The sequence below is a fragment of the Lycium ferocissimum genome, chromosome 7 (genome assembly GCF_029784015.1).
Source record: "Lycium ferocissimum isolate CSIRO_LF1 chromosome 7, AGI_CSIRO_Lferr_CH_V1, whole genome shotgun sequence".
Taxonomy (NCBI): domain Eukaryota; kingdom Viridiplantae; phylum Streptophyta; class Magnoliopsida; order Solanales; family Solanaceae; genus Lycium; species Lycium ferocissimum.
Window position 1 is genome coordinate 46,866,473 of NC_081348.1, and position 22,305 is coordinate 46,888,777.

Genomic DNA, 22,305 nt, shown 5'->3' on the forward strand with positions numbered 1-22,305 from the left:
GCTTTGTTGTATCTTGAAGGGCATTGCTCGTATTTTCCCTAATCTGTATACGGGCAATATCTCTTTAAGGAAAGTCAATTCTTCATGCCTCAAATCATTTCTTCTCCGATAATGTTTACCTTTTTTCTAATATCAACCTCATACATTTTTTTTTTCTAAGGGCCCATTACTTTTAAAAAAAAAAAGAAGAGCGAAAAATAGAGAAATATAAGATTTCCGACGGACACCTCTGGAAAGCATTTCAACAAATCAATTTTTGATGAATTCCATTAGAAATTCGTCCTTTTTTAGTAATGATCTCACACCATTAAAAGCATTTCTACACTTTTACATGTAGCTTTCCAATTTTTTCAATTATCATTATATAACTATGTTCGTACACTACAAATATGACGGTCTCTTTGAATAATGCTAAATTTGAAAACAATTTATGTACATTTTAAAAAAAAGTTAGAAATGTTTTTAGCACCGACTAAATGAACACCCAAGTTATCGATTTTTCTCTTACCATATAGTGATAATATATGTTAGATTGTGTATTACTTCAAGTTAACTGGTGTTACGAGACAACCCGAAAAAATGGAAGGGAAAAAAAAAAAAAAGAAAGAAAGAATGTGGCAAAATTTGAACCATTCCTTTTCTTGAACTTCTATCATTTCCATCTTCCAATAAGCTATATGGTTGAATAAAACCTAGTCATACTATTATTCAATTAAATATTAATTTGCTATTTTCTTTCTATTTTTTTCTGTGTCGAAAATTTGGAAGCTTTGTTAGTATAAAGATAAGAATATTATAGGCAGTGGTTACAACTAAAATTCGTTGGCGTTAGCTTGCTCAAGTAAAATTTGAGCTGTTTCAGCAGGCTTGTTTGACACATTCCATTTCTGCTTTTCTGTAACAAAAAATCTAGAAAGTTTCTTACTCTATAAATTCTAATTCTCATGATCTTCTGAACTAGAATTCCACAAGTGAAATCTCTTGTGCCTTCTGAATTCCTCAACATCACACGTGATGTAGCTCTTCAATGAACATCATAATTCATACATATATGTTTGATTTTTTAAAATTGTATATATAGTTCAAATTGAAAGTAGTGATGCACATGCAGGGGCGAATATACTTGCCCCAATCAGTGTCATGGCAGACCGCCTCAATGATTTTTTTTTTTACTAACGTACGTAACTACGTATGTGTAGATAAAAATGAAAATAATGAGTATAAATATAAAAATAATATCGCTTATCAATAGATACAACAATTTATTCATTTATTCAGTTCTTCAAGTGTTAAAACAACTTATGAAAAATTCTACGTATACCGGTTGAAAGGATAACTAATCTAGTTTTTTAAGGTAACATACAATCACAATTGTTGAAATTCATCCAGATTTCGTTCGCTGGAAAATAAAAATTACACAATTGCACTATATTATATAAGGCTAATTATTCTTTTTATATATATAGTAGATGTTAAATTTTCTTAACTTCTTGATGTGTTTATTTATTTAAATTATAAATTTTGACTCCGCCACTACTCAAAGCTAAATAAATTTCCTTAGTAGAACAGCCAGAATCTTATTGAACCTGATTACATAAGGTGAGAATTTTATTCAGTAAATTACACGTGAGAAAATGCTACTCTCTTTCCCCCCCTCTTTTTCTCAATCAGAAACTTACAATCAATGCAAAAAAGTCCCCCATCTAAGCTAGCCCCACTTTCCTCATCCCATACTTTGATTGTCCTTAAAGTCCTTTCCTGAGTCAGTATCCCGCAATTCAGTAGTAGTTGTTGTGTCCCCACTCTCATATCTCTATCCTATTCTTGTACTCTTTACTCTTTGCTTAGATATTGTTCTTCATCCCTCCATCAAAATCGCGCACATTGTTGCAATTAAAGCCGAATATTTATCCTGTCTGACATTTTCATGATCTCCGAGTAGATCCTATCGCCACCCAACTCTGCACCGGTGGCACCAGCAGCGAGTCGTAGAACATCCTCGATCAACACGATATTTCCCATAATGTCAACGTGGGCCCCACTCTCCGTGCCTCTCCCTTCTAGCAGGCTCGCCGGTGCCTTGTGTTGGTATTCTCTCACGTATGTGGATATGCCCGAGGGGTTGAAACGTGTCTTGCCTCGCCAACCTTTAGCGCACATGAACCCAGCGCTCACGACTGGTACGCTCTCGTCGCCATCAACAAAGTGTACTCCACCTTTTAAGCACCCGTTGTCACTATCGTATGCGAGCTATCGATTTGAAGAGGAATGCTCTTGCATCTATCAGAAGACGAAAGCTTGTAGACGTATGATCTCTCAGTTGGAATTCCCACCCCATATGAACAGTATATCTCCATATCCGGAGCATCCGGCAACCTGAAAAAAGAAATGATTTACAGCCACACAAATTCAGATTGTCACATTTCTTGCTATAATTAGAAACAACTTAACTTCAAAGTTTCTATTTTACCTTTAATGAAATCATTATACCCAAGTGTCTAAGGTTAGTTTTAGACCACCAATTTTAAAAATATTCCTTTATTTCTTAAACTTTGTGCTTAGTAAAACGGTGTCACACAAACTTGGATGGAGATTGGAGGGAATATTGACTAACGACTAGAATCGTTCTCATATGACCGACTTCATTATGCAACTGTAGAATTGCTTCTAAGGCACAAAGGACAAAGTATATGAGTTCTTTTGTAAAATCTACTTCACAGACAATGACGAAAGTTGATCGTCTGGCAATCGATATTCAAAGAAAGAAAGAATGGGGGAAGAAGTTTGTTACTAATTAAGAGAACTATAGCTTATTCTTACTTGGTTTCAAGTGGATTTGACCAGTACTTGTAATGACTATACTTCGGATCATCAAGGTTTTCTGCTATTCCGTGAGAGAAATGTGCCTCAGCACGCTTCATCATTTTCGGTGCCACAAACCGAAGAAGATCTAACAGAGTTCTTGCTGTGTATGCATCATTTTCGGCAACTTTCTTAATGCTTTTGCGACTCATCTCGTCATACTCTGACAATATTTCTCCACATGACGTGTTGGAATTTCTGGATCCACTTTTATGCACGAATTCCTGTTGATGTAAAACAAATGTGAACAGCCAGTCAAAAGAAATGATAATGCAAATGTCTACAAAAGGAGGTAGACTAGAGAGCGGTATTTACATTTGAATCTATAATTGAGAGCTGTGACGAAGGTAACTCTAATTTTTCCTTGCCAAATGAAACTATTCTTCCATATTTCGGCAGCTCCTTCACCTGGGAACTCCTCCTAGCATCTGTGTCATTGCCATTGCTTTCCTTTGAAGAAGATTGCAAGTATCGCGCCTTTGATGTATAGCATATGTTTTCTACTTCTGGAGACTGATTCAAGTCACCCCATATGGTCTCTCCTCCTCTAGGTACCAAAGAAACGACGGAGTCCCATGTTCGAGAAACCCGCATAACGTGTTGAAGTGTTTGAAAACCGAAGGTCTCGGAGTCCAGCAAACCCGGAGCCATGGCTCTGCAAAAATTTAAAAAGAAGAGTTTATTACATCATCCATAAAATGCACAAAATTCCACTTTTGTTAGAATAAAGTTGTTGAAGTTATACAATTTCATGCAAGTTACACATTTGGCCGGTCGACCAAAAATAATGACATTCGCTAGCCAAATATACAACAAAAAAAATAAACACTATTATACATTAATATGCAAAAGATATTAATTTTCCGGCTATTATTTTGGTAGGCGGATATACGGTGTAAACATCCCTAAAATTTCTTGTATTTATGTGCAGATAAAAAAGACGATTTATTGCTCACATTTGAAACTTTTAGAGCTAATGCTACCGAGGCGGATCGGAAATGAAGTGCATAAGAAAGGATACTGATGGATGAATTAAAACACTGACCTGATAAAGGCAACGTCTTTTCCCTCAGCAGACAATATATTAGCAACAGCCTTTGGAACGCCGAGAAATGCTGGACCGATATTCATGATAGCTTTGACATGTTTGGCACACCAACCCGGCCCACCACCACCTCCAACCGGAGGAGGTGCTTCAACCCATTTAAGGAAGTGGAGAAAATAGATAACTCCCATTGAATGAGGCACCACAACCACTTTCTTGTAACCGTTTGTCACATACATAAGCTCGATTTTGCTCTTCAACCTACTCAGAGCTTGGTCCCTAATCTGTTTGTTCCACGAAAGTAAAAAAATGAACTTAGTTGATGATGATAAGACTGGCATTTATTCATATGTAGATATATTTGTCAATAATAAGTTGAAATACTTAAATGCAAGGAATTAATGCTATCTTATATGAGGAAAAATTTAATAAGTTGGATGACACAAATATACCTCTGTATTTTGGAAGGATAGCCTCCAGTCATAAGCAGCCATGTACATATTCTTCTGTTCGTAGCCAATTTTTGCCAAATTCTCAATAAGAACAGCCCAAACAAAGTAACCAGGGGCAAAATAATCGGCTGCTACAAGTCCTGGAACTGCTCGGACTCGAATCCCGGGTGGATCAAGCCCCGTTTCATTATCCAACGATAAGTGCTCCAACCAACATAAAGGCCTAAAATGCAGATACATATTTTCAATTTTCATGTTAAACAAAGGGAGAAGGGTCAAATTTACCCCTCTAATATGCGAAAAGGATTAATTTTACCCTGTTATACTATCCGTACAAAATAACCCCCCCCCCCCCACCCCAACGTAAATGATTCATATATACCCCTCCTCCGTTAGGGCTGTCCAAGGTGGACACCCAATCCCATGTGGCGCTGACATTTTGCTGAGGTAGACACCACATGACATGCCATCTCAGGGCCGCACCCCAAGGGGGTGTGATGTAGGTAGTCTACCCTGATGCAAGCCACCTCAGTGGCTGATTCCACGGCTCGAACCCGTGACCTATGGGCCACATAGGAGACAACTTTACTGTTGCTCCAAGGGTACCCTTCTAAAAGGATGGATACAACACGAACGACTCAAATTTCAATGTTAAATGACTCAACAAAATATAATCTTTCTAATTGAAATAAATTGAAAAATACCAAGTCTAAAGCACAATACCAATATAAAGGCCAAAAAATGCAGGACAATTTTTCAAAAATTTCATGTCAAAATGCATCAACAAAATCTAGTCTTTCTGATTGAAACAGAATAAAGCTATGATTGTCCGGACTCTCCAAAAATGGAGATAAACTCGTGTCGGATTATCCAAAAAAGCACTAATTTTGGAAGATCAAACACGCAAGCCGTGGCATTTCTAAAGAGTCAGAGCAACATAGGTCTGAAGTAGTAAAAGCACAGTACCTTTTGAGTATTTCTGTAAAACTACCACCCCATAGCCTCTTTCAAAATAATCCTTCAGAACAAGGCCTTTCTTCCTAAAGCTCAAGGCCAGCCATGACAATACCAGAGACTAAAATAGTATTTGGGCTACTAAAATAGTATTTGGGCTACATATCAGCCCAATCTTTAGAGGGACTAAAATGGGCTGAGCTAATAAATGGGCGGGTCAATGACCAGCCCCAACTTGAACGGGTTGGGGGGTCATGTTTTCATGGGCTAACTTCGTCACCCCTAGGTGTGCGCATCAGTGGCTACTGATTCCACGACTCGAACCGTTATCTATAGGTCACACGGAGACAACTTTAATGTTACTCCGAGGACTCAAATTTCATCCTAAATGCCTCAACAAAATCTAATCTTTCTGATTGAAACAAATTGAAAAACTAAGTCTAAAGCACATTAATTACCTCTTGAATATTTCAGTAAAACTACCACCCCAAAGCCTCTTTCGAAATAATCCTTCAGAACAAGGCCTTCCTTCCCAAAGTTCAAGGCCACCAGTGACAATGCCAGGGACTAAAACAACAGGGTGAAGAGCTGTTAATCCATCACGTTTAAGTCTAACTCCAGGAGCTTCAGGGACTTTAAGTCCAGGCATATTTGCAGGCAAAAAATTGCACAAAAACAGAAGTAGCCACCAAGTTGTACACAAGTAGCCTATTAACCAACAACAGCTATCTACACACCTCCATTCCTTAGGCTGTTTTTTAATCTTCTTGGATTTTGGTTTCTCTAATACTCTCTCAATACCAGAAACAAGACTTTCTGGTTTTTGTGGTTTTTCAAAAGATTGTTTTTCATCATTTTTTGGTTTGTCATAACTCACAGAAGAATACTTCACTGGTTCAAGAAAGCACAGCTTACGAAACCTTAGAATTGAAGCCATTGAAAATTCAAGATTTTGATGGGACAAAAATGGACACAACAAAAAAATGTAGCTCAAATTAACATGCCAAGCTGAGATTTTTCAAGAAATGGGAACAACCAAATCAAAGGAAAACTCAAGATTTTGATGTGATGTTTCAAAAACAACAAAATTAGCTCAAACATGCTAAACTGAGATTTTCAAGAAATGGGAACAGCTCATCAAAAGAAAACTCAAGATTTTGATATGTTATGTCTCAAAAACAACAAAAGAGCTCAAATTAACATGCCAAGCTGAAAGTATTCAAGAAATAGAAACAACCAATCAAAGGAAAACTCAAGTTTTTGATGTTATGAGCTCAAATGAACATGCTAAGATGAGAATTTTTCAAGAAATGGGAACAACCCATGAATGGAAAACTCAATAGTTTGATGTTATGCCTCAAAAACAACAAAATGAGCTCAACTTAAGATGCTAGAGATGAGATTCTTTTCAAGTAATGGGAACAGCCAATCAAAGGAAAACTCAAGTTTTTGATGTTATGAGCTCAAATCAACATGCTAAAGATGAGAATTTTTCAAGAAATGGGAACATTTCATCAAAGGAAAACTCAATTTTTGATGTTATAAGCTCAAATTAACATGCTAAGATGAGATTTTTCTAGAAATGGGAACAAGCCATCAAAGGAAAACTTGGAATTTAACTCTAGCAAGAACAAGTTAAATAAAGGAAAAAGATAAAGGAAAGAAGAGTACAAGGAAGTGATGATCATGGCTTGTTGTTGTATTATTAGAAATAGGCGTTACAGAAGGTGCTGTGCTGCTCTATAACACGTGGAGAAGAAGGTGGTAAGAAGAGTTGTGTTCTGTGGGTACACATAAAAGTAACACAACATTGATAGAGAAAAAAAAGAACTCAGTATAGCAACAAATTAAGGGGTGAAAAGAACTTGAGTTTCACAACAAGAATGGAGTATTTTTGGGGTTTAGTTTAACTTTTTTGTGTTGTTGATGAAACCAAGAAGCTTACACAGTTACACTTGTCTTGTTTCCTGTTTACTTTTGCACTCTGCATGCAAATTGTTACCTCTCTAGCTAGCTGTCAACACTATATATACACTTATTTTAAGGAGGATTTAAGGTTAAAGGGTTTAATTTTGAGGTTCTTAATTGAATTTATAGAGTTTTGTAAAATGAGTTAAATAGTCTATGGGTTGAGTTCCTGGGAACTCAGAGATGCCTATTTTAGGATGTTAAGGTGTAAAGCTATTTTTTATGCTAAAAATATAATTATCCTAAAAATATTTTTGAAATCTTGATCAAGCATAATTTTACACTCTAAAGAGCCGTTTGGACATGATTTGAAATCATGATGAATTAAAGTTGATGTTTTATTTGGACATGTAATTTAGATTTCCTAAGTTGTATTTTTTTATATAAAAAAACCCCACAAGCAAAACCATCAAAACTTTCACAATTCTTATACAATCTTACCAAAATGAGCAAGTCATAGTTCATAACAAAATTAATACGCTATTTCTAAAAAATACAACATCAATTTATCAAACTTTAATTCAATAAAATGAAAAATTGGACATGAGTTGTAGTGTAACTACTCTTTAATATAATCCTCCCACATGGTTGGTAAGAGTAAATTTGTTATAAATGTACTACCAACTTGTAGATCTTTTAATATTTGATATAAATGATTCATCAATATATCTACCAACTCATGGATCTATTTTTTTTAAAAATATAAACTTATGGGTCAACTTTTATATTTAAAAATTTTGAAATCACGATTTGGAATCTCAAATCATGCCTTTTTGGATGATTTGGAATTTCATCTCATGTCCAAACACATGAGATGAAATCGCATTGTCACGCCCCGAACCAAGGCCTGGGCGAAACACGGCACTCGGTGCCTTACTGCATGTGACCGAGCGAACCACATCTCATCATGAGGCATAACATGAGCAATATAACGTGAATGCATGATGAGCCTTTATAAAACGTAGTAAGTCATAATACTTAATAAAATACTTGTTTAAACATGAGTGCGGAAATAACATGAATGAGCCAAAATAGCTATCTGTCGACATAACATAACCGACTTGTCTAGTCTATGAAACATCATTATGAGTCCGACCGGAAAACATACTTACCGGGACAAGGCCCCCAATTTATCTTTAGATGCATAATAATCATAAAATAAAGATAAAATGAAAAGATTGGGCTCACCAATATGTTGTCCCTGCGTTGTCATCCTCGTATATCGGTACAACGCATCATGAAATGCTCTCAATAAAAGGGGACGTCGACATTGAATGTACTATGTAATATAAAGAAATAACATGGGACATGGAATAACGATAAGAACTCACGAAAACTCCGGACATGAACATAGCATGAGTATGAGCATGAGCACGAGTAGATATATATATATATATATATATATATATATATATATATATATATATATAACATAAGTAAAACTTGATAAGTAGAGAGAGGATTTCATAAACCGACCATGTGATATCACCACGTGGGTACGTGGAGTCCGGTACCTCGCCGGACCCCAGAGCCCCTATATAAGGTGGTAACGATATCCAATCGTCCCAATCGGGCGAGCGATCCTTGTCACGGTGGCTAAATATATCTCCCAAAAACATGAACATGATATAGTTGGCTAAGAAGCTCATGATTTTCGGATTAACTTGTATTTCTTGTAATTGATTTCACGAAATAACTTGCAAACATGGTTTCATGAAATAACTTGTAAACATGGTTTCATGAAATAATTTGTATTTAGCATTAAATATATATATATATATATATAGTTATAAAATACAATTGCATGAAAACTTGTAGACATGTAGATCTTCATGAAATAATCATTCTTAGTTAAAAACATGCATGCAAGAACCCATGGAATACAAGATATGGGTTTTCATGATTTGATTCTCAAATAATCATAAAGAAATATTAAGAATTCAATGATGAAATTATAACAATTCATACATAATATAATCATGGACATGGACCTAGGGTGAACGAGATGGTATAGAAACCCTAGAAAGAATCATAATTTATGGATTATGAGGCGTGGGGAAAAACAATGATGTTCCCACACGTAGATAGTAACTCTACATACCTTAGTCGCTAAAAACTTGAATTAAAGACTTGAGCTTTGAAGAAGAATTCTGTAGATTTTTCTTGAAAATCCTAGGGTAGAATTGATTTCTTATTTAGATTACAAGGATATATATATTAGAATTGACTTGGAATGATTAGATAGGCTCTTCATGAAGAGAATAGAAGGTCGTTCTAGGGCTTGAGGGTTTTTTGAAGTTTTAAACATTTTTAACAAAACACCGTATGTCTTATCAAAATTCGTTCCAAAGGCTTTACGGTCAATTTTATTTTGAATTCCACCGTATATCGACCAAACAAGTTATCAAATATTTATACATCAACAATTTCATGTTTTTAAGTTTCACAAATTTTTACATCATATCAAAACAGGACTATAGACTTTTAAACCATTATGTGTTGTAGCCTGGTCCTTAGTTAGTTTTTTAATTTTCATTGGATATTAAATTCAAATCAAAGAGTCACATCATTAAAACGTTCAAACCTTCAATTTTTCCGGAGTTTAAGATACGAGGTGTTACAATAAACGTCTATTATTGGCAAAAGTGTATTCCAAATTGATTAGCTAAATGCGAACTCTTCAAAAGTACTTTTTTGAGAAACACTTTTAACAAAACATTCTTTATATATGTCGATCGTTATAAGATTTATACATCAACAATGTAAGCACTTTTTACATCATCAGGACACCATTATGTGTTGTAGTAAGTAGTTTTTAGTTTTTAATATGACAAATCTCACATTTTAAGAAGGTTTATGTAAATATCATTTAGTGACCTGATTGTGATTTATATATATATCGATGTATATAACTTAAACTCTCTTAAAATTATGGATTCAAATATATTATTTACGAATCTATTCACAAATAACTGCCCAATTTACAATTTACTTTTCTAACTGGTATACATAATTATAGTCCAAATATATAAGGTACACCTTCGGTCTTTTTAGTTCAAGCAATAGGGTGAACGACTGTTTAAGTTAATTCTCACACATGATTGACATTTTATTTTGCTGGTACGCATAGATTATATACTGATTATTTATGGTTATAACTTATAAGAATATTATACATATATTATACATTTGTGAGCTATTTTTTGTTTTAACAGTTGAGTAAGTAGCTATTTAGATTGTTTCTTCATTATTTTATATCATTGTAACTCTTTTTCACACCCCAAATTTATACTAGGCGTTGAAATATTAGGTTCATATGAACCCGAATGCACCACGCTGGATCCACCTCTGCACTTATTAGCTAGCCAAGTTTGCCATTTTATTGCCTCTCATCACGTGGAAATCTCACAAGCCAATATCTCTGTTTTCTCTCTATCTTTAATTTAATCTCTTGTATGAAACAGAGGACCAAAGTGGGGATAAAAATGGAGAAACTTTATGGGTCTTTTTTTTTTTTTTTCCATCTTTCTGAAAAAGGTAAGTCCCGAGGTATGGCGTTGAAAGAGACAGCCACTGTTTACACGTATATACACCCACAAAAGAATATGAATACATAGGGAAAAAGACCAAAGAAAAAAATATAAAGAAGTTGAAGAAAATGAAGAGAATCCAAGAGCACAGCCTCAATCATGGGAAAGATATAGAGATAGCACACATTACGAAAATCACATATACCCAAATTCCACGATGATGAATGGCCACCGGACTCGTTTGCCAATTGGGAATTTCATATGGTTATAATAGACACAAGAGACAATAGTTATTCTGTACTTAATCATGTGGCAATATTTGACAAGACACAAAATCTAAAATGATAAGCACATTTAAAATATAGGGATATTTATTGTTTTGGATCGCTCTAAAACATGATAGCGGTAAATATATATACAACAACAGCAAAGATACCCAGTGTCGTCCCACAAGTGAGGTTTGGGAAGAGTAGAGTGCACGCAGATCTTATCTCTATCTTGGTAGGTAGAGATGTTGTTTCCGATAGACCCTCGGCTCAAGTAACACAAAAGCAACATCAGAATAGCAAGAAAACTAAAGCAGAAAGGATAAGTAGCAATAGAAAACTAAGAATAAGAGATATGCGAATGTTAAAATAAAAATACAAGAATTGACGGAAATAATACTGGTCCAGCAAGAAAGTAAAGTACTACTAATCCTACTACTGGTCTTCTACCCTAATCCTCGACCTCCACACCTTCCAATCTAGGGTCATGTCCTCGGTAAGCTGAAGACTTGTCATATCCTGCCTGATCACCTCTCCCCAATACTTCTTAGGCCTTCTCTACCTCTCTTTCAAGCCCTCCATCGCCAGCCTCTCACATCTCCTCACCGGCGCATCTATGCTTCTCCTCTGGACATGTCCGAATCATCTCAATCTCACCTACCGCATCTTGTCCACCATGGAGGCCACCCCTACCTTGTCCCAAATCTCTTCATATCTGACCATATCTCTCCTAGTCAGCCCACACATCCATTTCAACATCCTCATTTCTGCAACTTTCATCTTCTGAACATGAGTTCTTGACTGGCCAACACTCCACCTCATACAGCATTGTCGGTCTAACCACTACTCTGTAGAACTTACCTTTAAGTCTTGGTGGCACCTTCTTATCGCATAAGATACCAGATGCGAGCCTCCATCTCAACCACCCTGCTTCAATATAATGTGTGACATCCTCGTCAATCTCCCTATTACCTTGGATTATAGCCCCTGGATACTTGAAGCTCTCTCTCTTCGGGACGAGTGTGAGTCCAACCTCACTTCCACATCAGTGTCACGCATCATCGCACTAAACTTGCACTCTACATACTCTATTTTGGTCCTACTCAACCTAAAACTTTTCCACTCCAGGTATTGTCTCCAAACCTCTAACCTGGCATTCACCCCGTGCCGCTTCTCGTCGATCAATACAATAACATGCACCATGGCACCTCCCCTTTAGTGTGACTCGTCAAAACGTCCAACGTCAAGACAAATAAAAACGAGCTAAGAGTTGATACCTGGTGCAATGGCCCCATCATGACTGGAAAGTGTCTCGAGTCTCCTCCCACTATCCTTATCCGGGTCTTTGCTCCATCTTACATATCTTTGATCGCCCTAATGTATGCTAGCGACACTCCTCTAGCCTCCAAACATCTCCACAGGACCTCTCTTGGGACTTTGTCGTATGCTTTCTCCAGGTCGATGAACACCATATGCAAATCCCTCCTCCTTTCCTCACTACAAAAAAATGGGTAATTGCGGAGGTTAAAAGTTGTAATTCGTGGGATTTTAGCCTCCACTAATTGCTTAAGGAGGCTAAAACCCCTGCGAATTGCAACTTTCAACCTCCACAAATTATTCATTTTTTTGTAGTGCCTTGTACTGCTTTATCAACATCCTCAAAGATGAAAGCCTCCGTAGTCGATCGTCCCGACATGAATCCTAACTGGTTCTCGGAAATAGATATCCTTCTCCTCACCCTCTCCCAAAATTTCTTGGTGTGGCTCAGTAACTTGATACCCCTATAGTTGTTGTAGTTTTGAATATCATCCTTGTTCTTGTACAATGGAACCATTGTACTCCATCTCGGCTCTTCGGACATCTCTGCATCCAAAAGATGATATTAAATATATATATTAAGTAGTATAAATATACATATAACATATATACAATATACATAAATTATGTACATAGGGTGTAGATGAGACGAAGAAAAGTCTTCTTAGTCTTCCGCTTTTTCCATGATATCTATAAGAAGGAATACCTGTCTTAGGGTAAACAATAGTTTTCCGGCTCAAGCGAAATGATACCGGCTGAACGTAAGTATTTCTTTAATTTAGGGAAGGAATCCACTCTAAAAGCTAGTCTTCTTTTATCCAAAGAGTAGATTTTGTATATTTTGGCTAGTGCTCGTAATTAATTTTGACCGACGAACCAAAAATGAAAAAATTCCTTTAATATATGTACTAAAAATACATAACACATGTCATTAGAGGTAAAACAAAAAAAATATGTATTTTTGTTTATCTTTAGTTTTTCATCCAAGGTTCGATATTGATCAACTAATCCGAATTCGTGTCGTATATGGTCATGTAAGGGAAAAACGCTCTCTAAAATGATCTTTTTTATATCCAAAGCTCGAATATGAAACTTCATGTTAAGGATGAAGGGATTTTGTATATCCGTCCCACCACAACCTTATTGGTCATTTTTATATATTAGTAAAGGTATCATTCCTTGAAGGAACGCGGGCTTAGTTAAGTAGAATTGGATTGTGCTGCTTGATGCTCTGATAAAAAACAAATAATAGAGTCATAATTCTTTTGTTATTTTAATTAATTCAACCACTCAAACTTTTATCTTCTGTGATGATGGATAGATCCTATTGCGGAACACTAGTTAATTACCTTACTAAAAGTTGTTAATTGGACTCCAATCACTAAGAAGAAGGCTAAAAAACATCTAGCCAACAAACATCTAAGTTGGGATGACTCTCTCAGATACAAAAGAATAATATTGTGAGTGGTCAAGTCTTTTCTTAAATGGACTAAACAATAGTGTCATGTAGATATAATACATTCTAATTCGGGATAATACACACCTTACCCCCTTAAACTTGTTCCATAAAGTTATATACACGAAGACTTTACGAACGCGCAATTATCCCTATCTATGTTTAAATCGAAATTAGGTATCTTAACATTTTTAGCCAGTCTGTAAAAAATGTAGCCTCGTTGGTATATAGTTAGTATACAGCAGTGACGGATCCAGGATTTTCAATCAAGGTGTTCGAAAAAACAACTGAACCAACTTTTGTATTTATTCAGGGTGTTCAAAAGTCAATATATGTACATGAACACAGAAAATTTACCCTAAATATACACTGTAATTTTTTGCCCAGGGTGTTCGTGAGCCTTTACTAAATCCGCCCCTGGTGTACAGTAAACATATGCATGATAATACACAAATTATATAGTGATTACACGCTGATTATACAGTGCATATTCACTAAAATTTATAAATATTAAATTATTCTTTATAATGTACTCGCTCCGTTTCATAGTACTTATCACGTTTTTCTTCTCCTGAGTCAAATTACTTGCACTTTGACCCGTGTCTTAAGGTGTATATCTTTTACCTTATTGGTATAAGAAGAATTGCAATTTATAGTATTTTTCATGTAATTTATAAATATCTAAATTTTTAATTAGTCTAATCTTTTTCACTTTTTTTGGAATTTTTGAAGTTGGAGTTGTGTTTGGCTATAGTTTTTGAAATTGTAATTTTTGGTGAAATGTAGTGTAAAAAAGTGAAAAAATTTTGAAAAACAAGTTTTTCTTGTTTTTGGTATTCCGAAATACAACTCCGGAAAAAAGTGAATAATTTTTATGGCCAAACGCCCACTTAATTTCGAAGATTGATAAATTAATTTTCGGAATGCGAACTATGACAACTATTGTGGAACGAAAGGAGTATATTAATTACTGTTGTATACGATCTTGGTAAAATTAATACACCCCCCAACCCCACCCCCACACCCATGCCCACCCAATAGTCCACCTAACCACTAGTGGGGGGCACGGGGTTTAAGGAGATGGAGATAGTATGATGACAATTCTTGGTTTTGTTCTCTTTGCTAAAAATAGCAGCAACAGCAGGGATTTTTCTGATTTTAGCAGAGGCCATATATGGTGCTCACCAGAAACTGAGATAACGGACGAACAGTGTTTTGTGATGACCAAAAGTATTTTTGGAAGCTAACGGTCGGAATTAACACTAGTGAATTATTACACTCTTTCAGTTTAATAGGACTCTGAAAAATGGCCAAATCAAAGCACCATGTGCTAAAATTTATGAAGTTGTTGGAACTTAAAATTTCGGTATATATATTTCTTCTTTTCTTTTGTTTTTGGGTGTTCGGTATTTTGTTTCAATATATATACACACACATATTGAGTTGCCCATGTATACGATGCGAATTTGAGTTAATCTAAATTTTAAATTTAACATAATATATATATATATATATATATATATATATATATATATATATATATATATATTCTTCTCACTTTGAAAATAAATATTCACTAATAATTTTTTTAATCAGTCTAATATCTTTGCTCAAGTGACCAAACATTAAATACATTTAATAGACTTTGGCTAAGATTTCAGTTTACTAAAAAAAAATCTTCAAAATGTTGTCTAAAAGATCCATAAATTAATGTAGAAATAAAAAATGTCAATCACTAAACAACTATGATAAGATTCGACTTGGGAGAAACCCGAAATCAAAAAATAAATACGCAAAAACTAAAGATAGATTAGAAATCAAAGATAAGAAGTGAAGAAATTGGGATGAGAAATAGAAAGATAGAGTAAGACCCAATTAGTAAAGGAATTATAGGCAAACTTAGGTATATGAAACCTAAACCCTCCTAATCGATTCCTACTAACGAACCTATACTATTTGATAATGGGAAAATTTCAGAAATATACAAGTTGGTCACTTCCAAAACTTACGTTACAAAAAATAGCCCAAAATATACAGACACTTATACCAATATATACCAACATACACAAACATATACAAAGGCAGAGAGAGAGAGAGAGAGAGAGAGAGAGAGAGAAGTTTGGGTCATTTTTTGTAAGAATTAAAAAAATTGGTCAATTTGGTAGCATTGTTGCCCCAATTAACATACATTGCAATTTTCTCTTTGATAATCAACCAAATCGCAAGGCAGAGTTATATAGTAAACTTAGGCCTATTCGGGCCAAAGTTAGGCCTGCTGGCAGAATTTTGCCGGCTTCAGGCAGAGTTTCTTCAAAATTCTGCCTTCCTTCAGGCATAATCTTGCCTCAAGGCAAAGTTTTGCTTGAGAATCCAAGTTCTACCTGGCAAATTTTTTTTGAATTTTTGACTGAGCGGGGGTTCAAACCCGGAACCTAGGAGTTTTATGCGAAGGGCAAAAATTAAAGACCAACAATTTGAGGGGCAAAAATTAAAGACCAGTGTATTTGAAGGGCACTCCGCACAAAAAAATGTTCGTTAGGGATGATGACTTGACTTTAAAGAATAGTCGCTTTGCATAAATTACCACCATCGTCTCCCTCCATCTTATCTTCATTCCATGCGACCAACCAATTATCCACACGTCATATGCTCTCCTATGAAGCTCCTCAAAGATCTCCAAAGCCTCTCTTTGCATCATCATGACTTGTAAGGCTTGGAGTTCCTTGGCTTGGCCTCGGATGAAGTATCTTGAATCATGTGTGCTCCTCGGGATCGTATCAAACTACCCCAAAAAGGACAATAGGCGAAAACTTCACAACAAAGGGAGATGTTAGATTTCACATTTCTTCCCAACCACGAGAAATAAAATGAAGATTTTTGTGGCAATCTCTTTAGTCGTTACAAAAAAAAAAGTAAAAGATTTCGTGAGACGCCACGTAAAGTAGAATTTAGTGGTTTCCAAAAAGAACAATAGGTGAATATTTCATTACAACGGCAGATATTAGATTCTGCTTTTCTTCCCACCAATGAGAAATAAAATGAATATTTTTGTGGCAACTTATATGGAAATCTCTTTAGCGTGACGAAAAGTAAGAATTTTCATGAGATGCCATATAAAGTAGCAACTTAGTGGTGTCCAAAAAAGAACGATAGGCAAAAATTTTGCTAAAAATTTAAGGCAGATGTTAAATACCACCTTTCTTTCCCACCACGAGAAATGGAATGAAGATTTTGTGGCAATTTTACACGGCAATCTCTTTTATCGTTACAAATAAGAATTTTCGAGAGATGCTACATAAAGTAGCAACCAAAAAGGACAATAGGCGGAAATTCTACTACACAAGGAGGTCGACAGATGTTAAATTCTACCTTTCTTCCCAACCACGAGAAATGAAATGAAGATTTTGTGGCAACTTTATATGGCAACATCTTTAGCGGTTACAAAAGTAAGAATTTTCGCGAGTCGCCACATAAAGTAGCAGTTTAATGGTTTCCATACTTGGGTCGTCGTCATGAGGTACTAAGTTTCTCTTTTTCCACTATGACTGAAATTTAACTGAAAAAGTATTTGTGACGATTTGATTTTTAAGGACCCTTTGGGCAAAACTGGAGAATTAGGGGTGCGTGCGGTATGGAGGAAAATATTTTTCAATTTTCTCATGTTCGTTTGCTCAAAAATTTCTAGAAAATACTTTCTTTAGAAAACAAGTTCCTTAAAAATGGAAAAAAATGACTTCCCTAATAAAAGTAGGGAAACAACTCCCACAAGTGTCATTCCACCACCCGCCGCCCTCTCCCCCCCCAACCAACAAGCCCCAACCACTCCCACCACCCAACTCACCCCCACCCACCCCCCAATAGTTTTTTTTTCTTTAGAAAAAGTTTTTAATTTTTTAATTTTTTTTTTTTTGGTTTCCTACACCACCCCCATGGGCTCCCCCCCCCCCCCCCCCCCACCCCACACCAAAACCCCCACCATGCCTCCAATTTTTTTTTATTTACATGGTTAAATTTGGTGTGGAATGGGTTGTAGTTTTTTTTTTTTGGCGGGGGGAGGGGTGTGGGTGGGGCCAAGTGGCAAGTGGGGTGGATGGTGGTGATGGTGGGGTGGGTGGGGGGTAGTTGGATGGTGGTGGGGTGTGGTGGGTAAGAAAAATTTGTGAGGGGGTGGGTGGGAGGGTTGGGTGGAGCGGTGGTGTGGGGCGGGTGGTGTTGTGGGGTAGGGGTGGTGAAGATGAAATGCGTTCGAGGGTGGTGGTGAGATTTGATTGGGGGTGGTAGTGGGTGGTGGGGTTGGGGTGGGGTTAGTGGAGCTTGGGTGAGTATTTTTCGAAAAATATTTTCTACCATCCAACAGAATATGAAAAAATAAGTAAGAAATTAATTCATTTTCTACTACCCAACCGAACATGAGAAAATAAGTTTCCAAGAACACCTTTTCGAATATTTTCCTCCATACCGAACACACCCTAGATATTTAGATGTTAAATTCAATTCTTGATCTTTTTTTATTTGGTTTCAACCGTTACATATAAAAATGCTCAAGGTTTGTTGATAGTTTTCTTAAGTTGCTAAAGTAAAACGGAAATGATAATAGTAGGATCATGAAATTACATTAAGCACCCATGTCGTATGGTGATCCAGTCATGATTTGTGATTCCCTGTGTATTTTAAAATAAAACATTAAATATTTCAGTACTGTTATGAAAATATTACGTAGTTATATTGAGTTTGATGTACCGTTCGGTCATATAAGCAATACAATTACGTAAAAATATAAAAAAAATTAAATGATAATAATGCAGAAATCAGCACAACTTTGTATATAGAAAGTTGGTGTATTAATAAGAACGGTTTTATGTGTTGTTTTAATTAAGCGATAACCATGAGTAAAATAAAATAATACAGCAATATTTTGAGACAAGAAGAATAATATGTCCGAAAAAAGGAAGAATAAATTTGCTCATTGATGGGTCATACATATATTCCCTAGGCACAACATATAATTATTAGTATTCCAATTTCCACATGGTAAATTTAGACACTTTCAGGAGAAGGAGAATAATCTGCCAAGAAAATGAAGAATAAATTTGCTCGTTCATGTGTTCATTGATTCATCTTGCCCCCATTAAATTTTCAATACTTCTATACTGTCAATACTTCTATACTGTCGTATGCTTTTTATTTCTCTCTATTTATTGCATTACTTCAGTTTAAAGTATTACATTGACCCCTTAAGCTTTATCCTTATTCACTTGGGTCTGTACATGTCACTATGCCATGTAATGTTGGGATTGAAATAATCAGGGCGTCATGCGGAAGCTAATAATTTGCAAATCTTAAACACGATAAATCAGACGACAAAGAAAATTATATTAAAATAAACATATTATTCTAATATGGTTTGGTCAATTGACCTACATATGGAAAAACTAATATAAAATCATAAAGTCCTATTGAGAGAATAATCTCCCCCTAAACAAGACTCTTTAATGACTACATTGTGGATGCTATTGTGTCGTGGTTGTGGGAAGGAGGTATTCAATTTATAGGTGTCCAAAACTTTTCCTCCAAGACAAGGATTAACCAAATATGGAAGGGAATAATACTTTCCTTTCAGGAAAAGTAAAAGCAATTATGGTAATACTTTGACTTTCCTTCAAGAGAAAAGTAAAACTCAAAGCTGGTAAGAAAATCAGGGCAAAAACCCTAACAAATCTCCCCTTTGGCCTGAATTTTCTGGCAAAATAATCTGCATCCTCCTTCACATATAATCTTCATCACTGTTACTTGTCATGATTAAATATCAGGTTAAAAATATTATGGGTTAAAAATTGGTTTAAAAATATTTTGCTTTATTTTAAAGATGCAGCAGCAGGGATGTTGAAAATATGGGTGAAAATTCATCTCCACGTATAGTATACAGACATAACTTTGTTTTCAACAAAGCTCTTCATTATCGTCAAATTGGTTGCGCTTGATTTGAACCTGCATCGAACCTGTTTTCAACCTTGTTGTTGAATCATTGGTTGAACCATTGACTCTGATACCACTTGTTGGGATTAAAATAATCAGGGCATCATGCGGAAGCTTATAATTTGCAAACCTTAAACACGATAAATCAGACGACAAAGAAAACTATATTAAAAGAAGCATATTATTCTAATATGATTTGGCCAATTGAGCTACATATGGGAAAACTAATACAAAAACATAAAATCCTACTGAGAGAATAATCTTCTCCTAACAAGACTCTTTAATAACTACATTTGGATGTTATTGTGTTATAGTTGTGGGAAAGAGGTATTCAATTTATAGGTATCCAAAACTTTTCCTCCAAAACAAGGATTAACCAAATATGGAAGAGAATTATATCTTTCTTTCAAAAAAAGTAAAAGCAATTATGATAATACTTTATGGTAATACTTTAACTTTCCTTTACCACTAAGAATGAGAGGACAGTAGAAAAATAATACACCAATCCATCCTTAGTGGTGTAAGGTTTTCCATATGAGTTTAAATGGTCATAGTCTTATATAATACTACTAGTCTATCTATTGCTTTAAAGGTTTGAGTTGGATGTCCGAATTCTTTCATGAGTATCACTATTATATTATTCCAAATTAAAAAGGAAAAAAAGAAGAAGAAGGGACGTGTCTACATTGATCAAAAGATATGTACGTACCTATAGATAACAAAAGAGTTAACAAAACAAAAGTAGTTACTACTTCCTACTAGATGTTTATTCCAAAAAAAAAAAAAAAAAGGTAACAGAACAAAAATATATGTTTTGTTGTGCATCACCATTATTGACTTACCTGGTAGTCTCATCAAGCTTGAGTTAAATGGTTCCCCATTGACAAGAAAAGTAATGTCACTTTTAGAACGTCACCATTTCCAATTTTTTCCCATTTTCCAACATAATATATAGGTTATCCCCTAAAGGAGAAAAAGACAGAATATTGTTTCAAGTAAATTAAATACTTAGTTCATTGGATGACACCTTTATTCGGTTGTGTTTTACTTGGTATTGCTTTCATTTTCGTCCTTCATGCTAATGAAGTCCAAATTTAAAAGACAAGTTACCCAAAAGAGAAGAGATAAAGACTATGGATAGGAGTGAAGCTACAAGGTGCAAATTGAGTTAAATTGATGTACTGAAGACATAATAAAGTAAATAAAAATGTATTCTTTCTGATAGCTTAAATTTTTTAGATAAAAAAGTCACATATTTCAATATACTTTTAGAGCAAACAGTAGTTAACAAGACTACCACAGAAAGGACTTATCGCTAGTAATGTTGAACGAGGTTGATCCAGCTGAGATTATTGGGCGAGGAGTTAAATTTAGAAGAAGCCCAAAGATTTGTTGAAGTGTTCCACATCGGAAAAAAAAAAAAAAAAAAGGAAGGATGAATAGTCTCCTTATATGGTATTGGGTAATCCTTCTCTTATGAGCTAGCTTTTGGGGTTGAGTTAGCCCAAAATTCATTCTTTATATGGTATCAGAGCAAGACTTTTCCCAATTTGTTGTTTACCAATGTTGGGCCCCCATATTAAATTGTCCATGGTCCAGATGTCACGCCCTAGGCGGGAGGTGGGGTGTAGAAGTGTCCACATCTTCATCCTTATATGGTCCTGGGCAATTCTCCCCTCATGACCTAATCTTTGGGGTTGAGTTGAGCCCAAGATCAATTCTGAACAGAATTAAACAACCGAATAGAATGTTAGAAAAATAGATTCGGGATCGAGAGGGAGATACATGGCATGCGTATTGTGGAGTAAAGTCTTTGTTTCCTCTCATCACCATTCTAAGAGCCTGTTTGGATGGGCTTAAAAAAAACAGCTTATAAGCGGAAAAAAAATAAGTTAGGGTAGCCCAAACGGGCCCAATTAATTTTTTGGGTTTATTTTAAGTACAAAATGACTTGAAGCTGACCGTACCAAACACTCAAAAAAGCTGAAAACAGCTTATAAGTAACTTATAAGCCAATCCAAATGGGCTCTTAGTTTCTATAACTTCTCAACCCCCTTTTTTTTTGTTCTCTTCTATCGTATTCAATTAGCTTCTGCATTTTGTATTTTTCATTAATGTTGGTCTGCTTCTCTTTAGTTGTAATCCTTAGCTACTACTATCAAGTATCAACATAAATTGTAATCGGGAATTTTAATTAACACAAATAAAAAATTTGGATTCGAATCTCACTGTCACTTGTTATTAAAAAAAAAAAAATGCATTCGACTCATGAGTTGGTATGTTGTAAAGTGACAGTGACAATGAGCTAATAAAGGTGGACAGTTTCACTAAACTACCTAGTAGAAAACTTATTGCACAACACAGAATTTAGAGAAGAGGGAAGGTCAAGCTTATTATTTGTGAAGGCAATCAATGTTGTTTGGACTTTCTAAAAATGTTACTTCTCCTTTTTTCGTAAAGGGAAGGTCAAGCTTACTCT

General features: G+C 35.4%; 1 protein-coding gene across 1 annotated transcript; it reads right to left on the reverse strand.

Annotated features, from left to right (window-relative positions):
- Positions 1–1,552: 1,552 nt before the first annotated feature.
- Positions 1,553–7,132, reverse strand: LOC132065408 (putative phospholipid:diacylglycerol acyltransferase 2). The gene is given in 7 exon segments (XM_059458799.1): positions 1,553–2,243; positions 2,246–2,376; positions 2,821–3,086; positions 3,178–3,517; positions 3,908–4,191; positions 4,360–4,582; positions 5,772–7,132. Coding segments are annotated over 7 exon segments (2,073 nt in total). The 5' UTR covers positions 6,251–7,132; the 3' UTR covers positions 1,553–1,893.
- Positions 7,133–22,305: the final 15,173 nt, after the last annotated feature.